The sequence below is a fragment of the Coregonus clupeaformis genome, chromosome 2 (assembly GCF_020615455.1).
Source record: "Coregonus clupeaformis isolate EN_2021a chromosome 2, ASM2061545v1, whole genome shotgun sequence".
NCBI lineage: Eukaryota > Metazoa > Chordata > Actinopteri > Salmoniformes > Salmonidae > Coregonus > Coregonus clupeaformis.
In genome coordinates this window covers 2,683,614-2,708,667 of record NC_059193.1, presented here as the reverse complement: position 1 = coordinate 2,708,667, position 25,054 = coordinate 2,683,614, and the positions used below count along the sequence as shown (strand labels likewise).

The 25,054-nt window shown below is 43.3% G+C and overlaps 1 protein-coding gene across 3 annotated transcripts; it reads left to right on the top strand.

Moving 5' to 3' along the window:
- On the top strand, window positions 1-23,277 carry LOC121549834 (sodium- and chloride-dependent GABA transporter 1-like). 3 transcript variants are annotated; one of them, XM_041861751.1, is made up of 15 exons: window positions 1-308; window positions 2,744-3,195; window positions 5,460-5,594; window positions 8,973-9,073; window positions 11,433-11,542; window positions 12,418-12,550; window positions 14,104-14,238; window positions 14,490-14,593; window positions 14,965-15,089; window positions 16,132-16,244; window positions 16,590-16,721; window positions 16,917-17,019; window positions 19,642-19,742; window positions 20,970-21,137; window positions 22,243-23,277. In XM_041861751.1, exons 2-15 carry the CDS (start codon window positions 2,958-2,960, stop codon window positions 22,336-22,338), a joined length of 1,794 nt encoding a protein of 597 aa, XP_041717685.1. In that variant the 5' UTR covers window positions 1-308; window positions 2,744-2,957; the 3' UTR covers window positions 22,339-23,277. The 3 variants fall into 3 exon arrangements, with proteins under 3 accessions (XP_041717685.1, XP_041717694.1, XP_041717704.1); XM_041861760.1 differs by lacking the exons at window positions 1-308; window positions 2,744-3,195; window positions 5,460-5,594; window positions 8,973-9,073 and adding an exon at window positions 9,220-9,237; XM_041861770.1 differs by lacking the exons at window positions 1-308; window positions 2,744-3,195; window positions 5,460-5,594; window positions 8,973-9,073 and adding an exon at window positions 9,437-9,455.
- Window positions 23,278-25,054: the final 1,777 nt, after the last annotated feature.

Below are 25,054 nucleotides of genomic sequence, written 5' to 3'. Positions count from 1 at the left end.
GGTCGAACTTTATTATCTGCCACTCAATAGCAGCCAAATGAAGGGACACCAACAGCTGCAGAGAAAAAAGTTAAAGGTGAGAAGAAAGAAAGAGGGGGTAGACATTTTTTTAAACTTTTTTTTCCAGCAGCATTGACATTGTGACAGTTCCCTTGGGTAGGGCAGCGGATGAAAGCTTTTCATAGAGGGGATAGCTGGATCCTTTCTCCATTGGATGGTTTTACTACTTTTGCCTCTTGCTACAGGTATAAAGGTATAAGGAAGGGACCCTGATCACATGACAAGGGACATTACGACTTCAGACACAGGTATGCCACAGATCTTCCTATATCCTCTTCCCCCTCCTCACAGAGCTCTAAGTTAACCCCAGGAAGAGTAGCTGCTGTTTCAGCAATACTAAAATGACTAGTTAAGATAAAGGTTGAATGCTGTCAGATACAGAATGCCTAGTAAAGTATATAAAGTAAAGTATATACTGTATACCAGGATGAGTACTATACACTCTTAGAAAAAAATGGTTCCTAAAGGGTTTTCTTCGGCTGTCCCCATAGGAGAACCCTTTTTGGTTCCAGGTAAAAACCCTTTTTGGTTCCAGGTAGAACCATTTTGGGTTCCATGTAGAACCCTTTCCACAGAGGGTTCTACATGGAACCCAAAATGGTTCTACCTGGAACCAAAAAGGGTTTTACCTGGAACCAAAAAGGAGTCTTCAAAGGGTTATCCTATGGGGACAGCCGAAGAACCCTTTTAGGTTATAGAGAGCACCTTTTTTTCTAAGAGTGTAGAATAAGATAAAACAATGGATACTGTACAAGAAACTATATCAAAACTTCACTTTTCATACCCCAAAGTTGTCTCTGGCTATAAGAAAAATACAATTTATGCTCATATAGAGTTTTCAGGCAGTATCGGAAGGTCACTTTGGTAATGTGGCACTGAAATGACAAATGACAAGACTATCTTGTTTTGCTTTTCAAACCAATGAGATCATACGGTCCAAACAAATGGCATTTTCATAATTTCTCCTCTCTTTACCCTGTTTCTTTTACAATGTGGAGAACCATTATTTTCTCTTCTGTGATTTTGTTTGGTGTATCCAACTCATACAAAAGACTAGCTTAATCGCAGATGAATAATTGTGCCATTGTGCCAATAGCAGCCGTACTTCTGTTCTAAATTATTAGTAGCAAGGTGACACAAAAGATGTATCTTTGAAATGGTAATTGGAAAAAAACATTTTGTCAACAGGACAAATTGCCCATGAGCTAAAAACTCCCAGATAGGCCTAAATTGGCCATGCGCTAAAAAGCAAAGAGTTTTACATTTGAATAGAGAAAGTAAAGTATGAAGAAGGGCATAAAGATGATAAAGCAAAGAAAAATATAACAAACAAATACTTTAGGCCATTTTCCAAGGATATTGCCATGAAAATAAACATGCACATTTACCAAACCAAAGAACATTTCCAAGAAGTACCGTAGGACAAAAGTTTGCAATTGAATACATTTACATTTGAGCCAGACAAACATAACTATTAGCCTATTGAAGTTTAAGTGAAGCTCTCATATGTCCACTACAATCATCAGTCCATCTGTATAGAGGCATTGTGAGAGGTTGCTCATGATGATGACTTTATTGAATCCATTAGGAAAATCTAGGATAATCTAGGATCAGATAGGCCTAAATTGCCCATGCGCTAAAAAGCATACAGTTTTACATTTGAATAGAGAAAGAAAGTAAAGTATAAATAAGATGAAAAATCAAGGACATTTCTTTTAAAAACACTTTAGGCCATTTTCAAAGGATATTGCCATGAAAATATGCACATTTACCAAACCAAAGTGGATTTCCAAGAAGTACCGTAGAACATTTGAGCCAGTCAAACATATCTTATAGCCTACTGAAGTTTAAAGACATGCTCCGGAACTTTGGCGACTACTAAGTCTTTTTTAAACCTCCCGCTTTGGGCTGGATGTGTCAATGTGGAGTTCATACATGCATAATCTATGAGCAGAATTACTGTTTTACAAAATCCCTAGTTGGAAAATGACTGTTTTTCTGGAAGCTGTGCCGCGGCATTTTCCCTACCTATTCCCCACGTGTGCCAGCCTCCTAGCAATTCGAGTTCTAGCCAATGAGCTTCAACCCTTCGCCATTTGAGTGACAGATAGCAATATGTACACACAGCAGAGTGAGCGAGAGAGAGCAATCATGTGGTGCGCATATCTGCACATATGTGATGTAGTAAGCAATTGAATCCATTAAGAAAATATATATTTTTTACGTATTTCTGCATCTTTGTAGACAGACTTACAGTATGTCACAAACCTTACATACATAGTGCATTACACATAGACATACGAGGGGGCACTAATGGCCAAACTCAATATCTTTGAATTGATTATGCCCCCATACGAATACACATTAGTGTATGTCGTCATTGAGGGTTCAGAGTTAGCATGAATGCACTACAACTCACAGTTATCTATCTATCTATCTATCTATCTATCTATCTATCTATCTATCTATCTATCTATCTATCTATCTATCTATCTATCTATCTATCTATCTATCTATCTATCTATCTATCTATCTATCTATCTATCTATCTATCTATCTATCTATCTATCTATCTATCTATCTATCTATCTATCTATAGGCTAGCTAACTACTTATCTGTTTCTGTGTCATACATCTACCATAAATTCGCCAGTCAATGAGATTAAACTCTGTTGCTTCACAGCTCCACTTCATGTCCAGTGTCTCCATCTCCCTGCGAAGTAAACTGGCAAAGGACCAAAAGGACCAAAAGGACCAAACGTACTAACTGAGGCTCAATTTGACCATACATCATTTGACCATACGTGGTGGACCGTACGTAGTGGACCCTATCAGATTATGAGGACCGGCGGTTCGACTTGAGTGAACCGTGGTCTAGTGAACCGTGGTCCCACCCTATGGGGAAGACTGGTAAGAGCACCGTGGACCTCAACTCCCCGACAGAGGTCAAACAGGCAGTCCCATTCGAGGTCATGGAGACGGTGGCGCCCACAGATGGCGAGGAGAAGGAGGAAGTACTCCCTGACAGGGGCTCTTGGAAGGGCAAGTTTGACTTCCTGTTGTCATGCGTGGGCTATGCCATCGGCCTGGGGAATGTCTGGCGGTTCCCTTACCTGTGCGGCAAGAATGGAGGAGGTAAAATAAACAGTGAGGGGAGGTAGGCCATTTTGGCGTCTGGGAAAAATCATTGTTACAGGCTTTGAAATAGTGAGATTTCAAGGGTGCCTCTTAAATGTCTGGCACCCCTTGAAACTACAAATTTAAAAATATCATCAGTATAAAGCACAACATATTGAGCACTGTTTGATGAACTAACACATTGTGCCCAAAAATTGTTTTTAAGAAACATGCTATTTAATATTGTGGGTGTCCAGAGTCCACATTTGCTTTAATGTGAATTATGGGGCGCTGGATTTTTCTAGAGTCCCAGTGGTTGAGAACCCCTGATATTATAATAAGGGCTCATTAATTCATGTGGACTTGATGAACTAACCAGTTCAGTTGAATGCCAAAACTGCACCAAGATGGCTGCCTAGCTTCACATTTTCCAACATAAGGAGATAGCAGCTCTGTCCATTGCTTTTATGTGGGTTGTGTGTCAAATGCTGTATGGCACTGACCTGGTTTTGTAGGTCCCAAGCTCTGCTCTGCTGTTAAGGTCACAGGCCTTACTGAATTAGATATAATGTTCCATAGACAGTTTTTACATTACTGTACATGGAACTTGTAGGATGTGTAATATGACATAGAAAATGAACAGACATTGCAAAAAAGGAAGCTTTCAATTAATACACTTGGCTATCCATCTTATTTTGTTTTATGCAACCTGAGTGAGAGAAAATCTAAACATGTCATTAAAACAACTGCATGGAATGTACCATGATGATTATTTAATGACCAACCTTGATTTATTATTGATTAGCATATTGTTAATAATGAAATTGACATTAGCAAACATCTATATTTCATCACAATGTACACTGTGCTAGTAAGCTGCATCATATTTATGGACTATTGAGGTCACTTTCTGTGTTAGTGAGCAAATAATTACAAATATATTTTTCATGAGGACTAGATACATAACATCAACAGTGTTAGTGTTCACAGAAACTAAAAAATGTGACAGTGTTTTTCAAGGTAAAATATCCTTAAAGTGTAACGAATACCACCTTTCTTGGGGTCCAGAGGACCGAGTTTGAGAAACACTGATGTAATATGTTGATAATGTGTTGTATTGCACAGTCCCCTTGTTTTCATGCATAGTTCATTCTATTGGTTTCTGTAGACGTCATATATTTGACTAGTTCCACCATCCATCAGGGCTCAGGTCTATATGTAAGCATATGCATATGTTACTGTCTGTGTCCTACATCCAACTTCTCCTTTGGAGATCAATTAAGTGTTTTGAATTCAATTCAATATGGATATCCATATAGCCCTTGCAGGAGTATGCTTGTTTTGCACAGCAGCGTGTCCCTGTGCAGGGAGTTGACACTTGATATAGAAATTGTGAGTTTGGTTGTGTGCACTGGATGATTTGTCAGCCAAGTTTACCGTCAAAACTGAACGGGTCATGTCATCCCACTGGGCAGACACTGATTGAATCAGCGTTGTTTCCACATCATTTCAATGAAATAACGTTGTGCCAACGTGGAATAGACGCTGAATTGACTTCTGTCCTCAGTGGGATGGGACTGCTAGTTTGTTAATCACATGTGATGAAGCTGCTGTACAAATCACACACTTCTGAAATCACCTATCCATAAATACACTATCTAAAACTGATTGAATACTGGCCATTTAATGTCTTAACCACATCTGAGTCTCAATCCTCCAACCTTCTCTCAAAGTGTGCACTTGCACACGCCCCATGGTAAAAACCACAGGAGGCTGCTAAGGGGAGGACGGCTAATAAAAACGGCCGGAACGGAGCAAATGGAATGGCATCAAACACATGGAAACCATGTGTTTGATGTATTTGATACCATTCCACTGATTCTGCTCCAGCCATTACCACGAGCCCTTCCTCCCCAATTAAGGTGCCACCAACCTCCTGTGGTAAAAACTGTCTCCAGTACAGGAGGTTGGTGGGACCTTAATTAGGGAGGACGGGCTCGTGGTAATAGCTGGAGGAGAACGGATTCAAATGCATCATCCTTCCTGGCCATTATTATGAGCCGTCCTCCCCTCAGCAGCCTCCTGTGGCTCCAGACAGTGCTTCCACCAATCCTTTAATGCTTTTAAAATCCATGATAGTGATTGCACACTTTGAGAGAATGATGGAGAATGGGGATGCAGTCTGTAAGTAAAAGTGTAAACACAGATGAAAGAGGATATCTTTGGTGTAAATGTGAAACACACTTTCTGTTGTGTCACACTGTGCCCTGGTCATGTGACAGGGGCTTTCCTGATCCCGTACTTCCTCACCCTGGTGTTTGCTGGCATACCTCTGTTCCTGTTGGAGACTTCACTGGGCCAATTCACCTCGGTTGGGGGGTTGGGGGTGTGGACCAAACTAATGCCTATGATGAAAGGTGAGATACAGTGGGCAGAACAAGTATTTGATACACTGCCGATTTTGCAGGTTTTCCTACTTACAAAGCATGTAGAGGTCTGCAATTTTTATCATAGGTACACTTCAACTGTGAGAGATGGAATCTAAAACAAAAATCCAGAAAATCACATTGTATGATTTTTAAGTAATTAATTTGCATTTTATTGCATGACATAAGTATTTGATACATCAGAAAAGGAGAACTTAATATTTGGTACTGAAACCTTTGTTTGCAATTACAGAGATCATATGTTTCCTGTAGGTCTTGACCAGGTTTGCACACACTGCAGCAGGGATTTTGGCCCACTCCTCCATACAGACCTTCTCCAGATCCTTCAGGTTTCGGGGCTATCGCTGGGCAATACGGACTTTCAGCTCCTCCAAAGATTTTCTATTGGGTTCAGGTCTGGAGACTGGCTAGGCCACTCCAGGACCTTGAGATGCTTCTTACGGAGCCACTCCTTAGTTGCCCTGGCTGTGTGTTTCGGGTCGTTGTCATGCTGGAAGACCCAGCCATGACCCATCTTCAATGCTCTTACTGAGGGAAGGAGGTTGTTGGCCAAGATCTCGCGATACATGGCCCCATCCATCCTCCCCTCAATACGGTGCAGTCGTCCTGTCCCCTTTGCAGAAAAGCATCCCCAAAGAATGATGTTTCCACCTCCATGCTTCACGGTTGGGATGGTGTTCTTGGGGTTGTACTCATCCTTCTTCTTCCTCCAAACACGGCGAGTGGAGTTTAGACCAAAAAGCTATATTTTTGTCTCATCAGACCACATGACCTTCTCCCATTCATCCTCTGGATCATCCAGATGGTCATTGGCAAACTTCAGACGGGCCTGGACATGCGCTGACTTGAGCAGGGGGACCTTGCGTGCGCTGCAGGATTTTAATCCATGATGGCGTAGTGTGTTACTAATAGTTTTCTTTCAAACTGTGGTCCCAGCTCTCTTCAGGTCATTGACCAGGTCCTGCATTGTAGTTCTGGGCTGATCCCTCACCTTCCTCATGATCATTGATGCCCCACGAGGTGAGATCTTGCATGGAGCCCCAGACCGAGGGTGTTTGACCGTCATCTTGAACTTCTTCAATTTTCTAATAATTGCGCCAACAGTTGTTGCCTTCTCACCAAGCTGCTTGCCTATTGTCCTGTAGCCCATCCCAGCCTTGTGCAGGTCTACAATTTTATCCCTGATGTCCTTACACAGCTCTCTGGTCTTGGCCATTGTGGAGAGGTTGGAGTCTGTTTGATTGAGTGTGTGGACAGGTGTCTTTTATACAGGTAATGAGTTCAAACAGGTGCAGTTAATACAGGTAATGAGTGGAGAACAGGAGGGCTTCTTAAAGAAAAACTAACAGGCCTGTGAGAGCCGGAATTCTTACTGGTTGGTAGGTGATCAAATACTTATGTCATGCAATAAAATGCAAATTAATTACTTAAAAATCATACAATGTGATTTTCTGGACTTTTGTTTTAGATTCCGTCTCTCACAGTTGAAGTATACCTATGATAAAAATTACAGACCTCTACATGCTTTGTAAGTAGGAAAACCTGCAAAATCGGCAGTGTATCAAATACTTGTTCTCCCCACTGTATGTTGAAAATCCACCCACATATTGACAGATAGTCTAGGTAAGTGATTGATTGTGGTTGATGGTTTGATTACATTAATTAGACAATTAAAGAATGCATATAAAGTTGAAGTCGGAAGTTTACATACACCTTAGCCAAATACATTTAAACTCAGTTTTTCACAATTCCTGACATTTAATCCTAGTAAAAATTCCCTGTTTTAGGGCAGTTAGGATCACCACTTTATTTTAAGAATGTGAAATGTCAGAATAATAGTAGAGAGAATGATTTATTTCAGCTTTTATTTCTTTCATCACATTCCCAGTGGGTCAGAAGTTTACATACACTCAATTAGTATTTGGTAGCATTGCCTTTAAATTGTTTAACTTGGGTCAAACGTTTCGGGTAGCCAGGGCTTTGTGATGGCCACTCCAATACCTTGACTTTGTTGTCCTTAAGCCATTTTGCCACAACTTTGGAAGCATGCTTGGGGTCATTGTCCATTTGGAAGACTCATTTGCGACCAAGGTTTAACTTCCTGACTGATGTCTTGAGATGTTGCTTCAATATATCCACATCATTTTCCTTTCTTATGATGCCATCTATTTTGTGAAGTGCACCAGTCCCTCCTGCAGCAAAGCACCCCCACATCATGATGCTGCCACCCCGTGCTTCACGGTTGGGATGGTGTTCTTCGGCTTGCAAGTGCCCCCTTTTTCCTCCAAACATAACAATGGTCATTATGGCCAAACAGTTCTATTTTTGTTTCATCAGACCAGAGGACATTTCTCCAAAAAGTACGATCTTTGTCCCCATGTGCAGTTGCAAACCGTAGTCTGGCTTTTTTATGGCAGTTTTGGAGCAGTGGCTTCTTCCTTGCTGAGCGGCCTTTCAGGTTATGTCGATATAGGACTTGTTCTACTGTGGATATAGATACTTTTGTACCTGTTTCCTCCAGCATCTTCACAAGGTCCTTTGCTGTTGTTCTGGGATTGATTTGCACTTTTCGCACCAAAGTACGTTCATCTCTAGGAGACAGAACGCGTCTCCTTCCTGAGCGGTATGATGGCTGTGTGGTCCAATGGTGGTTATACTTTCGTACTATTGTTTGTACAGATGAACGTGGTACCTTCAGGCGTTTGGAAATTGCTCCCAAGGATGAGCCAGACTTGTGGAGGTCTAAAAAATGTTTTCTGAGGTCTTGGCTGATTTCTTTTGATTTCCCCATGATGTCAAGCAAAGAGGCACTGAGTTTGAAGGTAGGCCTTGAAATACATCCACAGGTACACCTCCAATTGACTCAAATGATGTCAATTAGCCTATCAGAAGCTTCTAAAACCATGACATAATTTTCTGGAATTTTCCAAGCTGTTTAAAGGCACAGTCAACTTAGCGTATGTAAACTTCTGACCCACTGGAATTGTGATACAGTGAATGAATCTGTCTGTAAACAATTGTTGGAAAAATTACTTGTGTCATGCACAAAGTAGATGTCCTAACCGACTTGCCAAAACTATAGTTTGTTAGCAACAAATTTGTGGAGTGGTCGAAAAACAAGTTTTAATGACTCCAACCTAAGTGTATGTAAACGTCCGACTTCAACTGTACATACAAATGCAACACATTCAAAATCATTAAGGAGTCAAGCTCATTGTAGTTCATAAAAAATTCTAACAGAATAGATATACACATATCCCAAAGACAAATAATAGTTAGCTATAGCAGTTCATAGTTAGTTAACTATTTGTTTGTTAATACTGACCTCTTTCTCTCTCTCCCCTATAGGGGTTGGTCTGGCCTCAGTGGTGCTCTCCTTCTGGCTCAACATCTACTACATTATCATCATCGCCTGGGCCCTCTACTATCTCTTCAACTCCTTCAGAGCGGTAGGTGACATCACCACACTAATCACACTACATTATCATCATCGCATGGGCCCTCTGCTATCTCTTCAACTCCTTCAGAGCGGTAGGTGACATCACCACACTAATCACACTACATTATCATCATCGCATGGGCCCTCTGCTATCTCTTCAACTCCTTCAGAGCGGTAGGTGACATCACCACACTAATCACACTACATTATCATCATCGCCTGGGCCCTCTGCCTTTAGCTACATCACCACCTAACACACTACATTATCATCATCGTGGCCCTCTGCTACCCCTTCAACTCCTTCAGAGCAGTAGGTGACATCACCACACTAATCACACTACATTATCATCATCGCCTGGGCCCTCTGCTACCTCTTCAACTCCTTCAGAGCGGTAGGTGACATCACCACACTAGAAAGCAGTAGCCCAGTCAAATCAAATCAACATTTATTGGTCACGTGCACACGGTACAGTGAAATTCTTGCTTGCTAACTCTCCTCAACAATGCAGTAAAATATCTGTCCCAAATCTTTGTGCTGTCTTGCCAACTTCCACGGTCATTGACTCCTATGGTCATAGCCTGGTTCCAGATCTATTTGTGCTCTGTTGCTGACTCAGCAGAAAGCACAAACAAATCTGGAACCAGGCTATGGAATAAGCAGGAGTATATTATTTGCTGTGACTTCATAGCTTAACTTACTGTGGTCCTCTGTAGCTCAATTGGTAGAGCATGGCGCTTGTAACGCCAAGATAGTGGGTTCGATCCCCGGGACCACCCATACGTAAAAATGTATGCACACATGACTGTAAGTCGCTTTGGATAAAAGCGTCTGCTAAATGGCATATTATATTATTATATTATTATAACTATGTGACCTGACCAGAAATAAGTGTGGGTTGAATACGTTATAGGCTATAACTAACAAATGCTCTAAGAAATACGCAGGCCTTAGTCAGACTTAGTCAATAGAGTTTCTGAGTAGTTCACTTAATAGTGTTCTGATTCCTGTGGTTCACTGTGGCTGTTCATTTTGTTTCTACACAAAGACCTGAGACAGAGTTATTATATCTGTACAGACGCTCTCCATCACCAGTCTCCTCACACCAGACAGGAGCACAAAGAGATGGGTCAGGAGTGTGAGGGGAGAGAGAGAGAGAGAGAGAGAGAGAGAGAGAGAGAGAGAGAGAGAGAGCGAGAGAGAGAGAGCGAGAGAGAGAGCGAGAGAGAGAGAGCGAGAGAGAGAGGGAGAGGGGGTAGAGAGAGAGAGGGAGGTGGAGGTAGAGAGAGAGAGGGAGGTGGAGGTAGAGAGAGAGAGAGAGAGAGTAGGAGAGAGAGAGAGAGAGAGAGAGAGAGAGAGAGAGAGAGAGAGAGAGAGAGAGAGAGAGAGAGAGAAAGAGACATCACTGAAATGAAGCAGACAATCTGAGACACTAAGAGCTTTCCACTCAGAAGTGGTGTAGAAATACATATATGATGATGACCTGAGAGAGCAGACAAGAAAATAAAATGGTTCCAAGCACAGAGAGTACCTGAGACTCCATTACGGGTTCTTTAATCTCGGTTAACCCAGAACTACAAACTTGCGTAATTTGGTCAGATACATGGTCTGTCCACGGGAGAATGGTGTTTTTAGTGGTTTGTAGCCTAAAGTAACAACATTTATGAAAACGCTATTATGTTCTTTGAAAAAAAATCATTAATATACTAATGTTACCTAAGACCTTCATAAATATAACCAAAGGATTGTTTGCAGCAATAGTGCAGCAATTAGATACAAGGTGGAAAGACCTTTAGTTTCTATATGACAATGAAAACTCTGCACTCATTGACTTCAATTAAATTCAAATGACTCTATTTTCTTGTGAGGGAGCTTCTTGTGTGGAATGGTTCCTTTCACAAACAAACAGCACATACAAATAATATCTAACAGGCAGTAGAGGACAGGACATAGGGGAAACAAGTTGCTCACTCCATCATAAAACTAACCAGGCTTTAGATTACTACCATAATAGTGTCCTCTAACAGCCAGCTCTGAGCCTGGGGATGAGGTTACTACCATACATCATTGATTACTACGCTACTGTATGAGTTAAATAGCTCTCTGCTCTCCAATGTTCTCCTTTAGGTAATGGACAATGCTAATGCCTGGTTGTTCTAATCCTTCCCCCCCTCCCTCCCTCCCTCCCTCCCTCGCCCCCCCCCCTCTCTCTCTCTCTCTCTCTCTCTCTCTTTCTCTCTCTGTCTATCTATCCGTCTGTCTGTCTGTCTGTCGGTCTTTCTCTCTCTCTCTCCTTTCTTTCTCACCCTCTGTCTCTCCATCTCCTTCTCTCTCTCTCCATCCATCTCTGTCTCTCTCTATCTGTCTCTAGGATTTGCCATGGGAGGGTTGTGATAACCCCTGGAACACAGAGAAATGTTTCTCCAACTACAGTTTGACAGACACCACCAACCTCACCAGTGCTGTCACTGAGTTCTGGGAGTACGTCAAAACATTTATTTTTATTTTAACACTTTAATTGTGGTGTTTCTAATGGTTTTTCATTTTTACATCTAGCCTACATTATCATAAATTAATGAAAATGCTATTATGTTCTTTGAAAAAAAACATTAATATACTAAAGACTTTCATAAATACAACCAAAGGATTGTTTTTCCGATAGCATACATGAAATGTATTTATTAGACTGTTAGAATGTTGACGTCCAAAAGACACATCATTGGCTGGAAGTGGGGTCCCTCGAGGCCTGGCATTTCAAGTGTTAAACTTCTATCATTTATCACTGAGTCGTGTGAAAAGCATGGGATAAAATATGTAAAATGTGTGTGTGTATACTACATTTGTGTGTGTGTATTGACAATGTGTGTGTGGGTGACCAGAGAGTGTGCATAACTGTTTGTTTGTGTGTGAGTGGCCTGTCTGTCTGTATGCGTGTGTGTGTGTTCATGTGTGTATAACCTGTCCAAAAGTATGTATGCATGTGTCTGTGTGACCCAGGTGTGTGTGTGTGACTGCACTGACCGGTGTGTGTTTGACTGCACTGACCAGTGTGTGTTTGACTGCACTGACCAGTGTGTGTGTGACTGCACTGACCGGTGTGTGTGTGACTGCACTGAACAGTGTGTGTGTGACTGCACTGACCGGTGTGTGTGTGACTGCACTGAACAGTGTGTGTGTGACTGCACTGACCGGTGTGTGTGTGACTGCACTGACCAGTGTGTGTGTGACTGCACTGACCGGTGTGTGTGTGTGACTGCACTGACCAGTGTGTGTGTGACTGCACTGACCAGTGTGTGTGTGACTGCACTGACCAGTGTGTGTGTGACTGCACTGACCGGTGTGTGTGTCCCGTCCAGGCGGAACATGCACCAGCTGTCCAGTGGTCTGGAGGAGCCTGGTGAGGTGCGCTGGCCCCTGGCTGGAACTCTGGCCCTGTCCTGGATCCTGGTCTACTTCTCTATCTGGAAAGGAGTGGAGTGGACAGGGAAGGTCAGACCTCTTGCTCTTATTTCTACTCTCGTTATTTTTTCCTTCTCTCTTTTCTTTTATGTCTCTTTCTCTCTCTCTTTCCGTCTCTTTTTCCATCTTGATGCTTTTGTCTCTGTCAGAGGCTGATGTGTATGCGGTGGTGGAGTCAGGCGCAGGACACAGAGGATAAGTAAAGACGACTTTACTAGAACACGAAATACGCACGAAAATAAACGTCTCCAACACTGGAGGGAAAAACACCACATGCGTAAAATGACACAATGAGTATAACACCGACACAAGGCATCCAAGACACGCGGACAATAACATACAAAGACAAAACATAAAACAGGTGAACTTATACGTGACATAATCAATACAGAATACGCAACAGGTGTACCCACTAGACATGACAAAACAAACATCGAAAACATCAAGCGGTAGTAGCTAGTACTCCGGGGACGACGAACGCCGAAGCCTGCCCGAGCAAGGAGGAGGAGCAGCCTCGGCGGCATCCGTGACAGTCTCGGTCTCTCTTTCTGTCTCCTTATGTCTGGGTGACTCTGTTTCCATCTCTCTCTCTGTCTCTGGCACTCATGGTATTTAATGAAACATTCTCCTCATCTGGAAGACACATCAACCACAATACAATTGATAGAATGGCTAAATCCATTTCAGCATCATCATATACTATAGTTCAACCCTGATATATGCAGCAGGCCACAGCTACCTTCCATGACTGTAACCTGGCAACAAACAAATGCAATAACAACTTTGTTGAGTTAGGGGGGTGTTAAATTAATGCTCACTTTTTAAGAATATAAATGTATGAGCAAAGAACACATCTACATATTCTTCTCCGAGGGTAATTGGAATTTAATGTCAACCGCACAAAGCAGAAAATGTATTCCCCCAAGGCCCTGGCCTTGATGGAATTGACCAATTAAACACAATCATTATTTGACAAAGCGCAAAGCACAGGAGAGGAAGGTGAGGCAGGTGAGCAGGAATTAAAATGTTTCAGTCCCTAATGGTGAATGTTTCAGTCTGCTCATGTACCATTGAGGCTGGAAGTTCACCCTCAATTAGTTTTTTTAAGTTAGTCAACTACCCACCTTTTCACTCCTCACCAATGCACCATGTCTGTTCTTCAGGTGGTCTATTTTTCTGTACCCTATCTGTTATTCAGGTGGTCTATTTCTCTGTACCCTATCTGTTATTCAGGTGGTCTATTTCTCTGTACCCTTTATGTTATTCAGGTGGTCTATTTCTCTGTACCCTGTCTGTTATTCAGGTGGTCTATTTCTCTGTACCCTATCTGTTCTTCAAGTGGTCTATTTCTCTGTACCCTATCTGTTATTCAGGTGGTATATTTCTCTGTACCCTATCTGTTATTCAGGTGGTCTATTTCTTTGTCCCCTATCTGTTCTTCAGGTGGTCTATTTCTTTGTACCCTATCTGTTCTTCAAGTGGTCTATTTCTCTGTACCCTATCTGTTCTTCAGGTGGTCTATTTCTTTGTACCCTATCTGTTCTTCAGGTGGTCTATTTCTTTGTACCCTATCTGTTCTTCAGGTGGTCTATTTCTCCGCCACGTACCCTTACTTCATGCTGTTTATCCTGTTTTTCCGTGGGGTCACTCTCCCTGGGGCCAAGGAGGGCATCCTCTTCTACATCACCCCCGACTTCAACAAACTCCTCAAGTCTGAGGTACGGTAGCCCCTAAGAGTCACACACTCACAGACCATGTGTCTAGGCACACACTCAAATGTCAACAGGAAAAATAAGAAATGTTTAATGTCTTGAAATGTGAAAACTGTCCTTGAAAAATGTGTGTGTGTGTGTATTTTGGTATGTCTTTGTGAGTGTGTGTGTGTTTCGGTATGTCTTTGTGTGTGTGTGTGTATTTCGGTATGTCTTTGTGAGTGTGTGTGTGTGTTTTTGTCTGACTACTCTCCCAGGTGTGGCTGGACGCTGCCACTCAGATCTTCTTCTCCTATGGACTGGGTCTGGGTTCGCTCATCGCCTTGGGAAGTTACAACTCCTTCAACAACGATGTATACAGGTAAGCAACCCCCACAGCTTCTCCTTTATGCCTTATGCCCCTGTTAGTGACCCACTGGTTTCAAACCTGGGTCTCTTGTCATGTGTGCATCAAGACTGTTAGCCCTCTGAGCTAAAGCCTGTGCATTTTCTCAGGGAGCTAACGCACATCTTCAGGTAAGGCTCATCAAACGACTTCTGTTACATGTTAAAAACCTAGATGATGGAACCATTCTATTTGCTTTGATTCTATACTTCTGGGTTCCACTCCATCGTTCCTCTCGCTTTCATTTGTTCTGTCCTTTTCTTGTTATTGTCTTCCGTGGTGTTCCATTATGGTGTCCTGTCTCCTTACCAATACCAAACATGGGTTGTGTTTTTCTCTCCTGTCAGGGACTCCCTCATCGTGTGCTGTATAAACTCCTTCACCAGCATGTTTGCGGGCTTCGTCATCTTCTCCATTGTGGGCTTCATGTCGTACATCACCAAGAAGCCTGTCCAGGAGCTAGCTGCCTCAGGTACAGTACAGTTAACTCACCCTACTGCAGCATTCACTGTTATTGGCATCAGAGTCAGCTGTTCCTGATTAACACTATAGAGTCAACCCGAGCTGTACTGCCCTGGTCTAATTACTCATCCAACATAGTTGCTGGAACAGTGCTGGAAAGGACAATGTCAAAATAAAATATAAAGGATGTTCAGACTCTACAGCAGGGGTGTCAAACTTATTCCACAGAGGGCCGAGTGTCTGCGGGTTTTTGGTTTTTCCTTTCAATTAAGACCTAGACAACCAGGTGAGGGGAGGTCTTTACAAATTAGTGACCTTAATTCATCAATCAAGTACAAGGGAGGAGCGAAAACCTGCAGACACTCGGCCCTCTGTGGAATGAGTTTGACACGTTTCCTTTAGTGTCAATCTAGCACTGGGTATCTTCTTCTTGATACAGTAAAAGTAATTAATTGATTAATGCCACTGATTGGCCACAGACTCCACTCACCTTTTGCCTGAGTGTCTGAATAAGTCCCTGATCAGAGGGGAAGAATGAAAATCAGCAGCACTTCTTCTGACATAAGAGAAAAGGGATCATAGTGCTCCTAATCAACTCATCAATTGAAAAAGGAAGCCAAGTATAGTATTGGTTTCTTAGATACATGTAAGATACAATACAGGACTGAAGTTATATCACTTTGTCAGGAACATCAAAACATAAGCGTTTTATTCAACAGAAGAGATTTCATATGGTACAATAATTATTATGGTGTGCAGTACTGTGTCCATTTGAGTGTGAGTATGCACTGTGGGCTGAGGCTCACTGATGTACTGTTATGTGTAACTCTAGGCCCAGACTTAGCTCACTGTGTTTGGGGTGGTGTCTAACTCTAGGCCCAGACTTAGCTCACTGTGTTTGGGGTGGTGTGTAACTCTAGGCCCAGACTTAGCTCACTGTGTTTGGGGTGGTGTGTAACTCTAGGCCCAGACTTAGCTCACTGTGTTTGGGGTGGTGTGTAACTCTAGGCCCAGACTTAGCTCACTGTGTTTGGGGTGGTGTCTAACTCTAGGCCCAGGCTTGGCGTTCTTGGCCTACCCCCAGGCTGTGACTCAGCTGCCCATGTCCTCCCTGTGGGCCATCCTGTTCTTCTCCATGCTGATGATGCTGGGGCTGGACAGCCAGGTGAGGATCCCACCTAGAGTCAAGTGACTCCCAGATAACTACCAAGGGAAGAGAGGTGTTAGTGGGAACCAGACAGACAACAGACAAGCCAACATTACAATTCCTTACAGTAGAACAAAGAGAAAACAGAACGGCAGGTGGACATGTGACAAGTGGCTTGTTGCTACCGAGTAGATGTTGCATAGAATTCCCACTGATATTTCAATTTTCAACGGAATGCACAAAAAGTGAGTGTCCAGGTGACCCTGCAGAAGCTAGCGAGCCTGTTAGAGGTCTCTGGTGCAAGACCTGAGTGAACCAACGTGTGTGTGTGTGTGTGTGTTAACCTGTGTGCTCTGCCTGTAGTTCTGTACTGTGGAGGGCTTCATCACAGCTCTGATGGATGAGTTCCCCATGGTGCTGAGGAAGAGGAAGAAGGTCTTCATCCTTGGCGTCTGTCTCATCTCCTTCCTCATCGGCTTCTCCAACATCACACAGGTAACACAGTGTGTGTGTGTGTGTGGATTGTGTGTGTGGATGTACTGTATGTTTAGGGTTAGCGTTTGTGTGAGTGAATGTGTTTATGCGTCTTTGTGTGTATATTTGTGTGTGTATGAGGGCGTGCCTGTGTGTGTGTGTGTGTGTGTGTGTTTAGCCTTTTAACAAGCCTCTACGGCTGCGATGCTTCCCCAGGGTGGTCTGTACGTCTTCAAGCTGTTTGATTACTACTCTGCCAGCGGGATGTGCCTCCTCTTCCTTGTCTTCTTTGAAACCGTCTCCATTTCCTGGTTCTATGGTAGGACACAGTCAGCTTCTATACTATTAGGAGAATATAGGATCTATCGTTGTATGCACTTTTCTTATTTTCTACAAGCATACATCCCGTTTAAACACTATCCATTTGTACTGCTACAGTTAATAATAATAATAAATTTTATTTTAAGTGCTTTTCACGACCCCCAAAGTATCTTTACAAGAAGATCAGCAGGATAGAAAGTAATACAATCACATATTAAAATAAGTAAGTATATAAAAGTACACTAAACATGATGACAGACACCGCCTGGTATAGAGGTCCTGGATGGCAGAAAGCTTGGCCCCAGTGATGTACTGGGCCGTACACACTACCCTCTGTAGTGCCTTACGGTCGGAGCCCGAGCAGTTGCCATACCAGGCGGTGATGCAACCAGTCAGGATGCTCTCGATGGTGCAGCTGTAGATCCTTTTGAGGATCTGAGGACCCATGCCAAATCTTTGAGTTGGAAAGGCTTTGTCGTGCCCTCTTCACGACTCTCTTGGTGTGTTTGGACCATGATAGTTTGTTGGTGATGTGGACACTAAGGAACTTGAAGCTTTCAACCTGTTCCACTACAGCCCCGTCGATGAGAATGGGGGCGTGCTCAGTCCTCTTTTTTTTCCTGTAGTCCACAATCATCTCCTCTGTCTTGATCACGTTGAGGGAGAGGTTGTTATCCTGGCACCACACGGCCAGGTTTCTGACCTCCTCCCTATAGGCTGTCTCATCGTTGTCGGTGATCAGGCCTACCACTGTTGTGTCGTCGGCAAACTTAATGATGGTGTTGGAGTCGTGCCTGGCCATGCAGTCATGTGTGAACAGGGAGTACAGGAGGGGACTGAGCACGCACACCTGAGGGGCCCCCGTGTTGAGGATCAGTGTGGCAGATGTGTTGTTACCTACCTTTACCACCTGGGGGCGGCCCGTCAGGAAGTCCAGGATCCAGTTGCAGAGGGAGGTGTTTAGTCCCAGGGTCCTTAGCTTAGTGATGAGCTTTGATGGCACTATGGTGTTGAACGCTGAGCTGTAGTCAATGAATAGCATTCTCACGTAGGTGTTCCTCTTGTCCAGGTGGGAAAGGGCAGTGTAGAGTGCAATAGAGATTGCATCATCTGTGGATCTGTTGGGGAGATATGCAAATTGGAGTGGGTCTAGGGTTTCTGGGATAATGGTGTTGATGTGAGCCAGCCTTTCAAAGCACTTCATGGCTACAGACGTGAGTGCTACGGGTCAGTAGTCATTTAGGCAGGTTACCTTAGTGTTCTTGGGCACAGGGACTATGGTGGTCTGCTTGAAACATGTAGGTATTACAGACTCAGTCAGGGACATGTTAAAAATGTCAGTGAAGACACTTGCCAGATGACAGACTGACCAGGGAGAACACTAAACATAAGAACAGACTGACCATGGAGAACACTAAACATGATGACAGACTGACCAGGGTGAACACTAAACATGATGACAGACTGACCAGAGAGAACACTAAACATAAGAACAGACTGACCATGGAGAACACTAAACATGATGACAGACTGACCAGGGAGAACACTAAACATGATGACAGACTGACCAGGGAGAACACTAAACATGATGACAGACTGACCAGGGAGAACACTAAACATGATGACAGACTGACCATGGAGAACACTAAACATTATGACAGACTAACCAGGGAGAACACTAAACATGATGACAGACTGACCAGGGAGAACACTAAACATGATGCCAGACTGACCATGGAGAACACTAAACATGATGACAGACTGACCAGGGAAGTGAACTAGACAGAGGATAAAAGCTAAGACAACAGAGAATCCAGGTAAGCCTGTGTGAAGAGGTGTGTCTTTAGTGGGACTAGAATATGTGTATGGATTGTGAGGTTCTGACATGGAAAGGGAGGGAGTTCCAGAGTTGGGGAGCTGCACTGCTAAAAGCCGGGTCTCCCATGGACCGGAGCGGAGTCTGGCGTGAGAGATGGTGATGAGGCCAGTGTCAGAGGAGCCGGGTGGGAGTGTAAGGGTGCAGGAGGTCAGTAAGGTATGTGGGCGCCAGTCCATTGAGTGCCTTTATAGGTGAGCATGAGCAATTTAAAGATGATCCTGTATTGAACTAGGAGCCAGTGGAGTTTGATGAGGGTGGGGGTGATGTGGTCCCCAAGGTCTGGTGTGTGTGAGGACTCAGTTGAAGTTTGAATATGTTGAAACTGGGTCAATCCACAGGGTTAGTGGAAAATAATAAAGGAAAATATATTTTTCAGCATGATAATGCATGATATACATATCTTTATCAAATATATTTTCCTTAATTATTTTCCACTAACCCTGTGGATTGACCCAGTTTCTTGATGAGGGAGTTAGAGCCCATGAGCATGATCTCAGTTTTGTCGTAATTTAGTTTTAAAAAGTTATTGCTCATCCAAGTCTCACACGGAGACAACAAAGGTTAACTACCGAGACAACAAAGGTTAACTACCGAGCTAACTCGAAATCACATCAACAGTCCCACTTGGGATATAGCCTACAGATAACTTTTGGGATGTCTTGACATAATCTATAAATCGTCACCTTGTGTAGTTTGTTCAATGCACTCTCTCCTCTCTCTCTCTCTCTCTCTCTCTCTTAGGAGCTGATAAGTTCTATGGGGACATTGAAGAGATGATCGGCTATCGGCCCTGTGGCTGGTGGAAACTCTGCTGGAAGTTCTTCACTCCGGCAATCTGCCTGGTAACTGCCATTTCCATTCAGGCTTCTCATTGGTTGACAATGTGTTTAAATCCCCAGGGAAATCATACCAAACCCTGCATCTCAGAAACACTGGTTGCGTCCCAAATGGCATCCGATTTCCTATATTGTGCATTATGTATTTATTTTTTTCCAGCTTCCAGGAATTGTGAATAGATCCTTGCGACATGGGGCTGTGCATTATCATGCTGAAACATGAGGTGATGGCGGCTGATGAATTGCCCTACAATGGGCCTCAGGATATCAGTATCTCTGTGCATTCAAATTGCCATAGACAAAATGCAATTGTGTTCGTTGCCCGTAGCTTATGCCTGCCCATACCATAACCACACCGCCACCATGGGGCACTCTGTTCACAACGTTGACATCAGCAAACTGCTCACGACGCCATACACGTGGTCTGCGGTTGTGAGGCCGGTTGGACATATTGCCAAATTCTCTAAAACGACATTGGTAGAGAAATTACCATTCAATTATCTGGCAACAGCTCTGATGGACATTCCTTTAGCCAGCATGCCAATAGCAGGCTCCCTTAAAACTTGAGACATCTGTGGCATTGTGTTGTGTGACAAAACTGCACAATTTAGAGTGGCCTTTTATTGTCCCCAGCACATGGTGCACCTGTGTAATGATCATGCTGTTTAATCAGCTTCTTGATATGCCACACCTGTCAGGTTAATGGATTATCTTGGCAAAGGAGAAATGCTCACTAACAGGGCCGAACTTCTCTTATCTGGCCGGCTGGCCGAACTTATGCTATCTGGCCGGCTGGCCGAACATGTCCTACCTGTCCGGACTGACTTGTCCTGTCTGGCTGACTTGTCCTATCTGACTGGCCGGCCAAACTTATCCGGGCTGATTTGTCTTACCTGGCCAATTTGTCCTATCTGACTGGCCAGATAGGATAACCTCTTGTCCTATCTGGCCGGCTTGTCTTATCTGGCCAGCCGTCGGACTTGTCCTATCTGGTTGACTTGTCCTATCTGACTGACTTGGCCTATCTGGTCAGCCGTCGGACTTGTCCTATCTAGTTGACTTGTCCTATTTGACTGACTTGGCCTATCTGGCCAGACGGCCAAACTTATCCTGGCCAGCCGGCCAGATCGGCTTGTCCTATCTCGCCGGCCGGTGTTGGGAGATCTGGCTGCGATGCAGTCGGCCTGGAGCATCACCTATTTTAATGTGAGGTAAATGTTTCTGTGTGTGCAGGGAGTGTTTACCTTCAGTGCCATTGAGATGACCCCCCTGACCTTGGGGAAGTACGTGTACCCGGCATGGGGGCAGGGGATTGGCTGGGTCATGTCTCTGTCATCCATGGTTCTGGTGCCGGGCTATGTCATCTACATGTTCTGCACCTCCAAGGGCGGCATCAAACAGGTACACAGTCAACCAGCAGATCCCACATTGCTCCATATCCTTTGGCCCTAACCCCTCGATATTAGCATGTCTGTAATGTCTGGATAGGTAGATGCTTGCACCATATTGCTTCCACTATACAGATCTGCAAATATCGAGGGTTGGGGCTAAGGGGAAGGGGTAGAGAGAGAGATTGGGGACTGGCTAGACATCTCTTCCTCTCTCAGTTGTTCTCTCCTTCTGTCTCTTTCTCACTCTGATCCAATTATTATTATTATTATTATTTTTATCTCCCTCTATGACTCTCTCTCTCTGTCCCCCCCCTCTCTCTCTCTCTCTCTGCCCCCCTCTCTCTCTCACTCTCTCTCTGCCCCCCATCTCTGCCCCCCCCTCTCTCTCTGCCCCCCCCCCCATCTCTGTGTCCCCTCACACTCTCTCTCTCTCTGCCCCTCACTCTCTATGTCCTCTTACTCAGTCTCTCTCTCTCTCTGTCCCCTCACTCACTCTCTCTCTCTCTCTCTCTCTCTCTCTCTCTCTCTCTCTCTCTGTCTGCTCACTCACTCACTCTCAGTCTCTGATCACCGACTAAGTAGACTGACTGATCTACAAATCACCTTGGATCCTTAATAACTTTTCAATATGATTTGTAGATCAGACAGTCTGCTTAGTTGGTGATCAGCTACTGAGTAGAATTGATGCTCTCAAACACGACCTTCATCTCTGTATACACCTCTTCCTCTCTCTCCATTTTCCCCCTCACTCTACCTCTTTCACACATGAGAAGAATAAATAAATTGCTCTAGCTATGAAACGTCAAATATCAAACAACAGCCCCATTATAATGGAAAATATCACCTTTATGTTGTAGTCAAAAGGAGACCTGGGTTCAAATGGCATTTGTGCATGATTGAGCTTGCCTGGCACAATAAACCAATAGAATAGTCCCAAAAGATGGGCAAACACTACCCAACTGGAATTCCAGGTGGGCTGAAAGAAACCCTCAACATATTTTAAAGATTTCAAAGGCTATTTGAACCCAGCTCTGGTTGAAAGTATTATGAGAAATCACCTTTAAACTGTAGTTGAAAGTATCCCTCATTGCTGGTTCCCTGTCTGTCCTGAACAGCGTTGGCACAAGATGACCACCAGCGCACCATGGGAACATGCTGCCGTCACACACCAGAATTCACACACAGGAAGTGTGGGCGAAGCCGCCGTCTAACTGGGAATAGAATACAGTTGACCCCTGGGCACTGATCTAAGGTCAGTTTAGTGCTTCCCTGCTAATGGTTAAGATGAGGATTTTTGGGAGGGTAAACCGATCCTAGATTTGTGCCTACAGACAACTTCCACCCAGAATTCCTGAATGCGCCGGACACCTAGTCAACACAGGGGTGTATTCACTAGGAACCAAACTAACCAAACGGAACCCAACAGAAGCAAACAGACTGAAACGGGGAGTGACCTACCTGAATTTGTCCAATAGAAACTATTGTTTCTGTTAGGAGTAAACGATTTCTGTTGTGAAACGTTTTGCAACTATTTGCTACGGTCTTGCTCTAATGAATACACCCCAATATTCAAACAGAGAAAGGCATCATGGGAGATGCCCTGGCCAAAATGCATCCATTCCATATGTATCCTCTGGAACTGAATGGTCACATAATATAATGGACAATATTATTGAACAATACAATATTTTCTTCTTCTATTGTATGCTGCTGTATACAATTCATAAGGTGACACCTACTTCTTCAAACAATGATCTATGCAAAGTCATTGAGGCCCACTTCAGCTTACGAACAAATACAAAGCATTTTATAAAGTATCTGAATACATTTAAAAATATATTTTTTATTTTAATGTTTTATGGCTGTTTCTTCTATGATGCAGTATACGGTACATATTCATTAGAGGGAGCATTCACCAGTTTAGCGTTTGATGTAACAGTTATAATAACAGTTTGTACTATAAATAACGGTTTGTACAATATAGTAACATTTCTTAAATGTTTATAACTGGCCCTTATGTTAAGATATTGTATGTTTGTTTTCAATAGTGTTGAACTGTAAATATTATTCTGTGAGTCCAAATGGTGTAATAGTGAATGAAATGAAACAAAACGTGTTCAATAATGTACTGTATGAAGTAGCCCTACAGTGGAGGAAAAAAGTATTTAGTCAGCCACCAATTGTGCAAGTTCTCCCACTTAAAAAGATGAGAGAGGCCTGTAATTTTCATCATAGGTACACGTCAACTATGACAGACAAATTGAGAATTTTTTTTCCAGAAAATCACATTGTAGGATTTTTAATTAATTTATTTGCAAATTATGGTGGAAAATAAGTATTTGGTCACCTACAAACAAGCAAGATTTCTGGCTCTCACAGACCTGTAACTTCTTCTTTAAGACGCTCCTCTGTCCTCCACTCGTTACCTGTATTAATGGCACCTGTTTGAACTTGTTATCAGTATAAAATACACCTGTCCACAACCTCAAACAGTCACACTCCAAACTCCACTATGGCCAAGACCAAAGAGCTGTCAAAGGACACCAGAAACAAAATTGTAGACCTGCACCAGGCTGGGAAGACTGAATCTGCAATAGGTAAGCAGCTTGGTTTGAAGAAATCTACTGTGGGAGCAATTATTAGGAAATGGAAGACATACAAGACCACTGATAATCTCCCTCGATCTGGGGCTCCACGCAAGATCTCACCCCGTGGGGTCAAAATGATCACAAGAACGGTGAGCAAAAATCCCAGAACCACACGGGGGGACCTAGTGAATGACCTGCAGAGAGCTGGGACCAAAGTAACAAAGCCTACCATCAGTAACACAATACGCCGCCAGGGACTCAAATCCTGCAGTGCCAGACGTGTCCCCCTGCTTAAGCCAGTACATGTCCAGGCCCGTCTGAAGTTTGCTAGAGTGCATTTTGATGATCCAGAAGATGATTGGGAGAATGTCATATGGTCAGATGAAACCAAAATATAACTTTTTGGTAAAAACTCAACTCGTCGTGTTTGGAGGACAATGAATGCTGAGTTGCATCCAAAGAACACCATACCTACTGTGAAGCATGGGGGTGGAAACATCATGCTTTGGGGCTGTTGTTCTGCAAAGGGACCAGGACGACTGATCCGTGTAAAGGAAAGAATGAATGGGGCCATGTATCGTGAGATTTTGAGTGAAAACCTCCTTCCATCAGCAAGGGCATTGAAGATGAAACGTGGCTGGGTCTTTCAGCATGACAATGATCCCAAACACACCGCCTGGGCAACGAAGGAGTGGCTTCGTAAGAAGCATTTCAAGGTCCTGGAGTGGCCTAGCCAGTCTCCAGATCTCAACCCCATAGAAAATCTTTGGAGGGAGTTGAAAGTCTGTGTTGCCCAGCGACAGCCCCAAAACATCACTGCTCTAGAGGAGATCTGCATAGAGGAATGGGCCAAAATACCAGCAACAGTGTGTGAAAACCTTGTGAAGACTTACAGAAAACGTTTGACCTGTGTCATTGCCAACAAAGGGTATATAACAAAGTATTGAGAAACTTTTGTTATTGACCAAATACTTATTTTCCACCATCATTTGCAAATAAATTCATAAAAAATCCTACAATGTGATTTTCTGGAGGAAAAATATCTAATTTTGTCTGTCATAGTTGACGTGTACCTATGATGAAAATTACAGGCCTCTCTCATCTTTTTAAGTGGGAGAACTTGCACAATTGGTGGCTGACTAAATACTTTTTTCCCCCACTGTATATAAAGATACAAGACATGAGTTAAAAATACTATTTTTCTCATCGCTAAAATTGTACAGTCGTGGTCAAAAGTTTTGAGAATGACACAAATACTAATTTCTATAAAGTCTGCTGCCTCAGTTTTGATGATGGCAATTTGCATATACTCCAGAATGTTATGAAGAGTGATCAGATG

Coding starts and splice junctions, on each gene's coding strand:
- LOC121549834 (XM_041861751.1), top strand. CDS start 2,958: ATGGGGAAGACTGGTAAGAGCACCGTGGACCTCAACTCCCCGACAGAG. Junction 5,595..8,972: donor ACTAATGCCTATGATGAAAG/GTGAGATACAGT, acceptor TCTCCCCTATAG/GGGTTGGTCTGGCCTCAGTG. Junction 14,594..14,964: donor TTCAACAACGATGTATACAG/GTAAGCAACCCC, acceptor CTCTCCTGTCAG/GGACTCCCTCATCGTGTGCT.